This window comes from Mytilus trossulus, chromosome 8 (assembly GCF_036588685.1).
Source record: "Mytilus trossulus isolate FHL-02 chromosome 8, PNRI_Mtr1.1.1.hap1, whole genome shotgun sequence".
Classification (NCBI taxonomy): Eukaryota; Metazoa; Mollusca; class Bivalvia; order Mytilida; family Mytilidae; genus Mytilus; species Mytilus trossulus.
The window spans coordinates 35,742,432-35,756,591 of NC_086380.1; the positions used below are offsets into that span (position 1 = coordinate 35,742,432).

General features: G+C 32.1%; 1 protein-coding gene across 1 annotated transcript in view; it reads right to left on the minus strand.

Moving 5' to 3' along the window:
• Positions 1-7,067: 7,067 nt before the first annotated feature.
• The window catches only part of LOC134727611 (centromere protein J-like), a 33,170-nt gene continuing 26,077 nt past the window's right edge, over positions 7,068-14,160 (minus strand). Inside the window, exons 24-25 of the mRNA XM_063591993.1 lie at positions 13,008-13,203; positions 7,068-11,766 (exon numbers count right to left, since the gene is read on the minus strand). Of these exons, the coding sequence (XP_063448063.1) occupies positions 11,638-11,766; positions 13,008-13,203 (325 nt within the window). The 3' untranslated portion in view covers positions 7,068-11,637. The remainder of the gene's footprint in view (positions 11,767-13,007; positions 13,204-14,160) is intronic.

Below are 14,160 nucleotides of genomic sequence, written 5' to 3' on the forward strand. Positions count from 1 at the left end.
GAAAAATTCCTCCAGATCATTCCCGTTCCACAGGACACCGTCAAAAATACACAAAACATTGTTAGGATTTTGATCCGATATAGCAGAATCTGTCACGACATACGCATGATTTTAATCCGACTAGACAAATCGGGATTCCCTGAATATTACGGGACGCACCTAACTGTCGGGGTGCTTCGCCGAACTATTATGAACCCTCCCGACCCGTAGGAATTTGTTACGAACTTAAACGACTGCGTTCAGACAATGATTGGACATTCCAGATATTTGAAGATAGTAATCCGACTTTTTCAATTTTTTTTGTCGTATCACTGTCTGATCTCAAACGGGAGCATTAATCGGCAATGTGTGAACCCCGCATTAGGAATATTCAAAACGAAAATTCCCTTAATAATTGGCAAAATCAAAAGCTCAAACACATTAAATGAATGGATAACAACTCCTGATTTGGTTAATGCATGTTCTTATGCAGAAACTAAACGAAACCAAAGTCGAATATAAACTGACATCGCCATGATAATAAATGAATAACGACGAGAAGACGAACGAATCCCCAATTCGCTACATATAAAACTAACGATTGATCAACACCTTTTTGCTTCATATGTGGCACCATCCATGTAACTATCATATGGATCGATAATTATTATTTTATAGTTAAGAGAAAAAGAAGTATATGGGGGGATTAAACTATGACCTAAAATAATACATGCACAGCAAAAAAAAAAACAAGCAAAAAAGCGTTTTATTGCTGCTGTTCATCTCAAAGTCACGATAGAGCCTTCATCACGGAGCAAACAACTCTTACCTCACTGCTACTTTAAGGCGCCTTGTAGTACCGACTTGAGCAGAATTCTCTGAATAATTAATTTGGATAGACTGTAAGATGTTACACCACCTAATCGGGCCTAGCAAAAAAATAACCCCACGGAAAGAAGTACATATCGAAATTATATAGTTGATACGCAAAGGTGCAAAATCTTAAACTCTGTAGGATACTTTTTAGTTTTTAAGATTAGATGAAAGCTCTCTTCAGTTTAAAAAAACCAATCCGATTTGGATGATATGTATGGTTTATATGATTTTCGAGATCAAAGACTGTTAAAAAACAGTCACTGAATTTTATCACCGGTTAAGGACGCCATTCGTAGATATAAATCAAAGTGCAGACAGAAATCTTATGCATTCAGGTATTTCAAATCCCATCTTTTATGGTAATATTCTTTACAAAGCACAAAGATATAAACTTGTCGTCAATCACAGCAAAAGGTAACCAAACCTTTAGACAGACTTATTCAGAAGGGATATAGTTACAATACATTTATTCTAAAACCAGTTATTGTCATGATACGGGTTTTATTCTTTTTTTGTATAGTTACGATGGTTTGATACTAAACCCCTTACAGGAGAGATTGTGCTTAATATTCATACGATGAAGATATAATGTTTCAATCGTTCGTTGAGGTCTGAAGCTGGCATATTAGTAACTATTGGTTATTCTTGGTTAATTCATGTTTATTATTGTCAATATTTATTCTGTAACCTAATCTAATGTCGGACTTTTACTTCTTTTAAACTGAGTTTTCTATTCAGATTCATGTGTGATTCTTTATTCCATATTGGGTAGAGGTATAATAGAATAGAATGGATAACTTCATTAAGATTCTGCATTCATAAATCATATAAACATAAGCTCTTCGACCGAATAAAGAAACATATACAAAATAAAGCATCATGCACATACAACACATAATTAAAATAAAGCCGAACAACAATCAAATTTTCAGATATCTAGCAGTTTCATATAGAATGTTTTGATTTATTTAAATCTTTTAAATTGAAAAAGTACAATTTAAAAAACAAAACAAAAAACCACCAGCAGCTCATGTGGCAAGCGTCTCAGTCTGGTCACCTGAAATCGACTTTAGCACCAGTAAAAGTAATTTGAAAGGAGTAGGTCCGGTAAGGGCCGATATTGGCCTCAAATCTTAAGTTCTACCATCGAAAGATTTTAGACACGTTTTAAACACTAAAGTGTCTATTTCAGTTAATTCAATTAGTTTATTTGAAAAATATTAACTGATTAACTCATTTAATAGTTATAAAAGGTACCAGGATTGTAATTAAGTACGCCAGACGCGCGTTTCGTCTACATAAGACTCATCAGTGACGCCCATATCAAAATTTTATAAAGCCAAACAAGTACGAAGTTGAAGAGTATTAAAACACCCCGATTGTAGCTTAGATACTAGTATGGTAAATCTATCAAATATGCCCAAAAAATGTAACTTCTCGGATGGTTTTTGTCAAAAATGAAAGTGTTCATCCCCAACCTTTATATATGTTATGTATTATCACCAAATACAACTTACATTTTAATATTAAGAATGAACACAAATGCGGCCACTTTCATTTAAGACGGAAACTGTTTAACTAAAATGCCAAAATTGTGAAGATTTCAGTAATTTAGCATGACTGAATCTAGTACCCGATATATGTGCATTGTATTGTCAAAAACGGCCCATATTAATGTAGCAGAAGCATTGTAATTTCCTATTAATAACTACAAGTTTACATTTTAATAATTTTGTAAAACTGCTATATTTTGGAGCCAAAAAGGGTTCTTACCGAACCTACTGCTTTGAAATATGTGCTATATAGATCATTAAGAGTAAACATTTTAGTTAACGAATAAATATAGAAAGCAGTATAAAAATAAACTTACTAAATAAAATGAGTTGAAGAGCTAAGAGTATAAATGAGAAGACTTACTTACTGTGGATTCATTTTTATTCGTTGGAAACTAATTTTCGTGGATTTCGAGGGTTTAGGTAAACTTTGAAATTAAATGTTCGACAAATGACAAATTTCTTACAGGTTTGTATAAAAACTTCGGCAAAACCACAAAATTGGTACCCGCGAAAATAAGTGAATCCACAGTAGACATAAAATGCATGCAAAACATCTCGAACCACTCCCTAGACTGAATAATGTTCTTAAATTCTGAAAAATCGCGGTTTTTCGTACTGAAATGGTCTGGAAGACTGTTCCCCAGTGTAGTTGAAGCATATTAAAACGATTGTTTTTATCATAGGTAGACTTGTTTTTACCAGTGGAACATATAATATTTTACTGTATTTAAAAGACAGTTTTGTAGATTTAAAATTTAAAAGACTGTTCAAAGACGAAATCTTAAAAGTTTCTAAAGCTATAGTCCTAATTCTGCACACAAGAAGAGTTGACACCTAAGTCATATCCACAAGTTGTAAATATGTGTAGTCATCATGCACAATAAGAGTGCCCTTTCTTGCACTGTTTCTTACTTTGTCTTATTTTGTTTGAATTTTTAGTGCAATAATGCCAAGACAAAGGTAAAAAATTAAAACAACTCATAATAACAAATATTACATATAGTGAGTGTATCTTATCTGGCAAAAAAAGTTTATATTCGATTCAAAATTAAACTGATGGTACATGTCTATACCCAACAATTTTACCACAATTTCTCAACATATATAAGAACTTTGAATATGTATTGATGGGCTCTTTTCAGATGCCTTTTTGCCAACTACTATATCCTGAAATTTGTCAGGTCTAGCTTGCATTATGTCGGTTTACATGATCCAAAATTGTAAAAAAAAAAACATTTGATCTAGTCAGATAGGAATGCTGGTGATAGTGAAGATAAAACATGTCTGGCGTGCAAAATAACAAGCCTGGTATCTATGATATCTATGGTATCTATAGTATGTTTTACAACCAGTGGGTAAATGTGACTGCTGGCAGAAGACTTTTATCTTTACTGAAACGAAAGTCATGGAAATAAAGGCAACAGTAGTATACCGCTGTTCAAAACTCCATGGACAAAATACAAAATAGGGGTAACAAACTAAAACCGAGGGAAACGCATTAAATATGAGAGGAGAACAACGAAATAACACTGAAATGTAACACACACAGAAACGGACCGAGCATCAGACAAAATACAACGAGAATAACAAATAAAACATCAAAACGAGATAATGTACTTTTTTACTTGAGGCAGAAACAACAATGGAGGAAGTGTCCATAATTGTTTAGTTTTATGCTTAAGTCCATTTGAAAGGAACTACTTATGATATTTTCCTTAAAATTTGCATTACTATCAGTTCATATCAGTTTGACCGGTAATGCTAATTGTCTATCGACTTTGAATTGTTGGAATGTTGCTGTCCATCAATTGTCTAATTTTCGAATTTTCCTATGAGGAGACATATCTTTGTGTCAACAGTTTATATCCAGAAGACAGCACCAGCCAAGAAGACAGCACTTTTATGCTGGTATTAATGAGCATTGATATGCTAATTTTGAATCATTCGAAGCAATAAGGTTTTTATAGGTATAAATTGCATAAGCCCTTAACCGTATTTGTCATAACTTTTCGGAATTTTTCGATATTAAAGCTTTGTAACTTATAACTATTTGATGTGGATTTGCACTTTTTAATAAGATCATCTTTTCTGAGTCTTGTGAGTAACTAGTTATAAGACTGGAACCCTTGATGATTTTTTATAAACATAGTTTAAACAAAGACCAACGTTAAAACCTGTTTACTTCTTCATGAAATAGGTTTCCTAAATTAATTCATATTACTCATTGGTAATCCTACTTTAGGATGTATTCGAACCAAAAAATACCCCAAATTTGACAAACGGTGGATTTGGCTTTTTTTAATGTCCTTTTTGGTCAATAAGCTCTTCAGGGTATTTTTTGGTTCTATTACATCCTTGGATTTCAAATTTTCAGCTTTGAGTGTTTCTGATGAAGGTTAATCCAGACGAAGAGATATCAGTAGCTGATTGATCTCCAGGTCAAAGCAGGGACAACTTTGACCAACCGTGACCCCCAAAGTACCCATCTAGTTTAAACTCCGGTCTGGGTACCAGAGATGTGTGTGAGAGGGTGAAAATCACCCTTCTGATGTACAGATATTTTTAGCATCCCGAGTCAGAATCGAACTCGGGACCTTCAGCAATGTAGCCATCGGTCTTAACCACTAGACCACGAAGGAAATAAAATATAAAATTTATACTAGATACTCTGAAACTCATTTAGCCTAAGTTTGGCTGAAATTGATACCCAATAGTGCTTGTGGCCAAGTTTGGTTCAATTTGGCCCCGTAGTTTCAGAGGAGAAGATTTTTGTAAAAGCTAATGACGACGGAAGACGACGACGGAAACAATGCCGGACACCGGACGCCGGACGTATAGTGATGAGAAAAGCTCACTTGGCCCTTTGGACCAGGTGAGCTAAAAATGAACGAAAAAACAAATATGTAACACATAAACAAACGACAACCACTGAATTACAGGCTCCTAACTTGGGACAGGCACATACCTACAGAATGTGGCAGGGATAACATGTTGGCAGGATTCAAACCCTCCCCTAACCTTAGACAGTGGTGTAACAGTACAACATAAGAATTTAGCCCTTTCTACTACATTTTTCAGCGAATTAATATGGCAATTCTCAAATTTACTTGATGTATAATTTCAACGATCCATAATTGCAGAATGTCATGAATGTTACGTCAAGAATATCCATCTATTCCACATCCTTTTTCATTCTGATGAAGTATACAGAAAAAACCCATCATCTCCAACTAGGACAAATTCTTGATCCCTTAGTAGATTAATTCTAGGGACCACCCTAAGGATTTTTGAATACCGAAATAAACATCCTCTCCAACTAAGACGAGTTCTTAGTAACCTACGAAGCTGAATGTACTACAAAAAAAATTAAGGGTTCCACGGAACCCAGCGTTTCGTCTACTTAATGAAGCTAATAAATGTGTTACGAACTTTAACTGCAGATTGTATGTTATTTTAACTGAAAACTACGTACATGATTAAGTATCATACAGAACAGAAAATCTATTTTTACATCATTTATTTCTGGAAACTATATTATGATCATAAATAAGCATCTGTCAAAGTTTAATAGAAATCCAGGACAGTTTAAGAAAGTTAATATAAGTTCAAAAACTTTTATCACAAAGTGAACTAGAGATAAAGGATACTACAGATACAGTTAAGTCGGCTTCATATCTTGACTTACATCTAGAAATTGACAATGAGGATCGGTTGAAAACAAAACTTCACAACAAAAGAGATGATTTCAGCTTTCCAATTGTAAACTTTCCATTCCTAAGTAGCAACATTCCAGCAGCACCTGCATACGTGGTATATATCTCCCAATTGATACGATATTCCCGTGCTTGCATTTCCTATCATGATTTTCTTGATAGAGGGTTGCTGCTCACAAGGAAGCTATTAAACCAAGAGTTCCAAATAGTGAAGTTGAAATCATCCCTTCGTAAATTTTACGAACGCCATCAAGAGCTGGTTGACCCTTATGGAATAACCGTTTCACAAATGATATCGGATATGTTCCTTACGTCTACAATCCCCTTTCCTTTCACGAATGTGACCTACCGAATTAGACTATTTACCGTATTTGTAATCACATAAGCAGCACAACGGGTGCCACATGTCGAGCAGGACCCTTCCCGAGCACCTGAGATCACCCCTAGTTTTTGGTGGGGTTTGTGTTGTTTATTCTTTAGTTTTCTATGTTGTGTCATGTGTACTATTGTTTTTCTGTTTGTCTGTTTCATTTTTAGCCATGGCCTTGTCAATTTGTTTTAGATTTATGAGTTTGACTGTCCCCTTTGGTATCTTTTGTCCCTCTTTTATGTTAACTGAGGGAAAAACTAAGTCCATTAATAAGTAAAATACTGATAAACAAGATGTATTTTTCTCAAAATCTATTTCTGGATACTATTTTATGATCATAAACATGCTTCTGTCCAAGCTTGGATGAAAACCAGAGAGAATATTTGTTGATGTCGACACCAACGTAGTAGGATCTCATTGTCTTACTTTTTCGACAAAAGTCGAAGGCTTGGCAATAATAAGGTGTATCTGACCATATAGCATCTAGAACATGAATAAAACGAATAAAAAATTATTGATTTACTTATCTTTTATTACAAATATAAGAATTCAGCACTAAAACTATTTACTCAGATCTTAAGCACTAAAAGAACTACAATTTCTGTACATCTAATACTAATTCAACATCTCTTAAAAATACTAATTATGTCAAACAAAATACATTAAAACAATAAATACTGAAAAATGCCAGATCTACAATAATTATATGATAAACAATAAAACAAGTGGAACCATGTGAAAAAACTTCTCTTAGTTTACAATTTTAGTACAGTAATTTTGAAATAAATTGATTTTAATTAATTTGCTAATGTGTTCAACATTCAACTATGGTGTGCAAAAGAAATATTTTTCAGCAAAAGTTGACAAAAAACTCTCAGATTAAGAAATTCAGTAACATTTTCAAACTCTCCCTTATGTTTGATAAGAACTTTGCTTTTTTTTTAAATTCTTCATAGCATTTCAAATAAACAAAAAATGTTTCAACTTTAATAAGTAGAAGACTCATCAGAACTATTCATACAACAAATTATAACAAATTATTCAGAGGTGGTCTTTTAATATTGTTAATTTATTCATTCAATTCTATGGACAAAGCATAAACAGAAAATCTAATATGGAAATGTTAATAAGTAGAAGACTCATCAGAACTATTCATACAACAAATTATAACAAATTATTCAGAGGTGGTCTTTTAATATTGTTAATTTATTCATACAATTCTATGGACAAAACATAAACAGAAAATCTAATATGGAAATGTTAATGTAACAGTTCACATCAGAAATTAGATACAACCTTAAAAGACAAATGAAAACTTCTATCAACATGAGAATCTAGCCAAAAAAAAGCAAATTTAGACAAATTTGTTTTCTTATTTAAAGTCATCTGTTAAGAAAAAAGAAAAAAAAAACACAAAGCATTAGGCAATTTGACACAGTTCCGATTTGAGGCTAATGTGTAAATGTAAATCATTTTGACTAAATTCAGTATGCAATATTGTTTTAATTAATTTCTTTCAGATACAACCAGATGCTCCGCAGGGCGTAGCTTTATACGACCGCAGAGGTTGAACCCTGAACGGTTAGGGCAAGTATGGACACAACATTCAAGCTGGATTCCGCTCTAAATTTGGATTGTGATTAAATAGTTGACACAGCATAGGTTTCTGACACAGAATGAATGTATTCAAATGAACTTAAAATTTTTGTTTTCTCTTAGAGCAATTCACTATGCTGTTGAATATTAATCCTCTCAAAAAAATGTTTGAAGAAATTTTCTTTTTATTTATGAAATTTCAAATGAGAAAAATTGAACCCAATTTTTTAATCACATCCCCCTTTCCCTTATTCCAAAACTAATTTCAATTGAAATATTCTAATGGAGTTTGCAACAATTACTACTCATTTAAATACATCATAAAATATTAAGATGTAAAAAAACTGCTTGTTATCAATGAATGGTAAAGATTATTTAAATTTATCAGTTGGTAGTAAAAAGTGAATATACATTGTATATTGTATATAACAAAGATTTAAGTTGATTCTGGACAAAGAAAGATAACTCCAATTAAAAAAAATTCTTGCAGATATTTCTTGCTTACTATACTGGACAAAGAAAGATAACTCTTAATTAAAAAAAAATTTGCTATTTCACAATATTGTGAAATTAGATATTTCTTGCCATTGCACAATACTGTGCAATTGAAAAGACTTGCTATTGCACAATACTTAATATAATAATTTTAGATCCGGATTAGGACCAACTTGAAAACTGGGCCCATAATCAAAAATCTAAGTACATGTTTAGATTCAGCATATCAAAGAGGCCCAAGAATTTAATTTTTGTTAAAATCAAACTTAGTTTAATTTTGGACCCTTTGCACTTTAATTAAGACCAATTTTAAAACTGGACCAAAAATTAAGAATCTACATACACAGTTAGATTAGGCATATCAAAGAACCCCAATTATTCAACTTTTGATGAAATCAAACAATGTTTAATTTTGGACCTCGATTTGGGCCAACTTGAAAACTGGGCCAATAATCAAAAATCTAAGTACATTTTTAGATTCAGCATATCAAAAAACCCCAAGGTTTCAATTTTTGTTAAAATCAAACTAAGTTTAATTTTGGACCCTTTGGACCTTAATGTAGACCAATTTGAAAACGGGACCAAAAATTAAGAATCTACATACTCAGTTAGATTCGGCATATTAAAGAACCCCAATTATTCAATTTTGATGAAATCAAACAAAGTTTAATTTTGGACCCTTTGGGCCCCTTTTTCCTTAACTGTTGGGACCAAACTCCCAAAATCAATACCAACCTTCCTTTTATAGTCATAAACCTTGTGTTTAAATTCATAGATTTCTATTTACCTATACTAACGCTATGGTGCGAAAACCAAGAAAAATGCTTATTTGGGTCCCTATTGGCCCCTAATTCCTAAACTGTTGGGACCGAAACTCCCAAAATCAATACCAACCTTCCTTTTGTGGTCATAAACATTGTGTTTAAATTTCATTGATTTCTATTGACTTTAACTAAAGTTATTGTGCGAAAACCAAGAATAATGCTTATTTGGGCCCTTTTTTGGCCCCTAATTCCTAAACTGTTGAAACCAAAACTCCCAAAATCAATCCCAACCTTTCTTTTGTGGTCATAAACCTTGTGTCAAAATTTCATAGATTTCTATTAACTTAAACTAAAGTTATAGTACGAAAACCAAGAAAATGCTTATTTGGGCCCTTTTTGGCCCCTAATTCCTAAAATGTTGGGACCAAAACTCCCAAAATCAATACCAGCCTTCCTTTTATGGTCATAAACCTTGTGTTAAAATTTCATAGATTTCTATTCACTTTTACTAAAGTTAGAGTGCGAAAACTAAAAGTATTCGGACGACGACGACGACGACGACGACGACGACGACGACGCCAACGTGATAGCAATATACGACGAAAATTTTTTCAAAATTTGCGGTCGTATAAAAATGTATTCTTATCATTACATACACTTTGTGGTTTCATTTTCAATCAATATGGTTTATTTGTACCCTGTATTCCTTTTAACAAGAAATGCATATACTGTGGATTCATTGTTATTTGTTGGATATCGATTTTCATGGATTTCCTGGGTACAGGATTAGTTGTTCAAAGAATGACAAATTTCCAGTACACTTGTATGCAAGTTGGATCAAGACCTCTTAATTAAATATCCAGGTACATGTAAGTTTTCTTTAATCCATGAAAATTGGTTCCCACGAAAATTGGTACCTACGAAAATTAATGAATCCACAGTTATTTGCAAAAGAGACAAGGGTAGAAAAAATAAGACATAAAAAGATTAACAACCAAAAATATTTGATGATACAGCAGACAACATAAATACCACTGGGAACTGAATCCTCTGAGAAAATAGAGGTATAAAAAATAACAGTGTCTATAAATAACCTAAATCTTATTAAACATTTTCTACCTTAGTATTTGAATTCATAAAGCTAACACATGCTATGTCTCATTTCACCTTTCAACAACATTGATACAAACATATTTAACAAAATATCTAAAAATAAAATATGCCTCTTCTACAAAAAATATTTGAATGCTCAGATGAGAAATGATAATAAATAATATGTAACTTAGGTAAACATGAAGTAGCACCAAAATATAGGAACAAATTAAAATAGACAGGCACTTAGTGACATTTTTATATACATGTGGATGTATATACAGGTAAATGGCTGCCTTCTTTTATACTGTGTTCCTGAGAAAATGGCAACAGTAAGCACAAGTGAAAAAAAAACCACACGAGTCAATTACAACAGTTGCATCAAATGACAAAATGCACATGTGCTAATTATTACAGTAACAGCAAGTGAGAAAACGACCATGTGCCAATTACAACTATTAAAGCAATGCCAGTATAATGAGATATTACACATGTTCCAATTGAAACTGTTACAGCAATGCATGTATAATGGAAAAAATACATGTTACAGTAATGGCAGTATAATGAGAAAATACATGTGAACCAATTACAACTGTAACAGCAATGCCAGTGTATTGAGAAATTAGACATTTATCAATTGTATATTTACAACATTTCAAAGTTTGAAAGACTCTGGTTTTTAAAAATATATGCAGATCATACATGACAATATTACATGTTTCAAGCAGATATTTCAAATTTCAATAAATAAATTGGTAGGAACAGATCTAGGGTAACTTTATATATATATATGTATATATATGTGTGTGTTTACAGTATTCAGCTGATTGGAAAGATGCCATTCAATTGATAGTATACATCAATCTTTACTACTAGTCAGAATAAAGGCTATTTGATGGAATGGCGTAAATTTACATAGATTTTTTTGATTGGATGTTTTTCAGCTAAATTAACTATTCTATGCTAACTAAATAAAGATTTTATAAATCTATTCATTTACTAATCTATTCAAATTTTCAAAATATACACAGCTTTTTTATAAAATTAAAAATACGAAAATAAATTAATGGCTCGAGGACAATGGCAGTTAACACTGTCAAGAATATTTTGTATGATAAAATATTTTATAATATTTAATTGTTTTGTGTGATAAAATATTCTGTAATGCTGCTTATTTTATGTTATGTCATGTATCATCAACATCGTCTGTCAACAATAACATTCCCATCTCTGTCCTTTACACGGATTCTACCATTGGAGTATCTGGTTTCCTGTCGACCATCCGGGTAAACAGTTTTAACTGTGCCATCTGGGTATTCCCTTTTCTGTAAAATAAAATATAACTTATGTGAAAGTTACCATACTTAAATAACTTAATGTAAAAAAATGCACAAAAAGTACTTTTGATTTTGCTTATTTTTTTGCTTTTTCATACCTGAACACCTTTGAGGGAGAATATTACAATGATTATTCAAATCGTTTATAGATCAACTTCTCATATTTCAGATTTTCTGAGAATATAATGACTAAATGAAATAAAAAATTTGTAGTTAAATATATCAAGAAAATCTACGGGGTTTTTTTTCATAACAAATATTTAGGGACTATTTCATGTAAGATTTTAATCAAAATTAGTACCAATAGAAGCAGAACTCTTATAGGTTTATTTGTTTATTTGGTAATCTATCTATTTTGAAGCGTTAATTATCAATTTTGATTATATAACACTGTATGAAGAGAAGACCAAGATTAAAAGGCCCAAGTACAACATGCCACAATCATCTAAATGCATAAACTAAAACAAGAATGTGTCCAAAGTACACGGATGCCCCACTCGCACTATCCTTTTGCATGTTCCATGGACCGTGAAATTGGGTAATAATCTAATTTGACATTCAAATTAGAAAGATTATACTATAGGGAACATATGTACTAAGTTTCAAGTTGATTGGACTTCAATTTCATCAAAAACTACCTTGACCAAAAACTTAAACCTGAAACCGTTTTCTATGTTCAGTAGACCGTGAAATTGAAGTCAAAAGTCTAATTTGGCTTTAAAATTAGAAAAATCATATCATGAGCAACATGTGTACTAAGTTTCAAGTTGATTGGACTTCAGCTTCATCAAAAACTACCTTGACCAAAAACTTTAACCTGAACGGACGCACAGACGGACGCACAGAGAGACGAACGAAAGGAGTCACAGACCAGAAAACATAATGCCCCTCTGCTATCGTAGGTGGGGCATAATAAGCTGACCAAACGTAATATGATGGTTATGATGAGAGAAAGTTTCTGAGATGTCTTCTAAAATCAAATAGACGTATATAGTGATAAATTGACTGGTGGTTAAATCATATATTTTAAATCACTGATGGTAAAATTACAGATTTTAAGTCACTAATGGTAAAATTACAGATTTTAAGTCTCTAATGGTAAATTTAGATGGTAAAATTTCTGATGGTAATATCTATAATGGTAAAATAACAAACTATGAATTAAGAAACAAAAAGAACAAGAGAAATATGCAATGAATTCTTTCTCTTCTTATAAATAACAAACTCACTTTATAATCATTTGTATGTATTTCTCTCTGTCCATTCGGAAACTCCATGGTTTTATCTCCATTCTTATCTACTCGTATAACAGTTCCATCAGAAAAGATGCTCTCCTCTGACCCATTAGGGAATAAATATTTAATGGTCTGATCTGCAAATGTGATTTCTTTGGTTCCATCTGGATAATGTTTCTCCTGCTGATTGCTGAAAGTATCAACAAAAATTGTATGTGATTCTTTATAAAAAATAATGAAGGAATGACTGTAATATTTTTTTCTGTCTATTCAAAATAGCATAAAAAATTTGGTGCACACTGAATAATGAGTGTAGCGGGTTATTTTACAGTGTGCACCAAATTTTTTATGTTATTTTGAAAAGACCGAAAAAATATTACAGTCATTTCTTATAATTTAATCTTAAATTCCATTTTACACTGTAGAAAACAATGCAAAAACATTGTTGACGTCACAGTCACATGACTACATTATGTCTATGGGCTGATAACGTCAGCCAATCAGAAGACGCGTTACATCCAAAATTAAATTATTAAGAGATATAATGCAATCTATCATAATTTTAATAAAGAGAACGGTACTGATGTAAGTGTGTGACATCATTGTATAATTTTTAGAGAGAAAAACAGATGAACTTGTTTTGAGGTATATCTCTCTAGATGTCTCAATCATTAAAAAGGCCATCAATGCATCAACATTTTATTTTGAACATTGTGACCATGTCTTGAAGTCATAAAACTTTTGTACTCATACTCCAAAATCAACCAATCAAAATGCTGGATTTCATGTTTCGAGCATGATTTTGTGCTACGAGCAATGAGCAAAATTTTATGACTGTTTTTGTTCCTATTCTTTGACAAGAATCTCAAAACATTTTGTTGCCATCTTTAACTTTTTTTGAACAATGAAGGGTTAGATATTCAATTATCATTGTTAAATTCATTCTACAAAATATATTCAATTTGGGGGTCTGTACATCATTGGAGACTACTAGCTATCTTTTAAGGCCAACTTTAAAAACTGTTGGATTACCATATTCTTGACATGAATTTACATTTCTAATGTCAGAGATAAGATCATTCTTTTTTGTTATCAACAAGAATGTGTTCCATCTAGAAAGATCATATCATGGGGAACATGTTGGCAA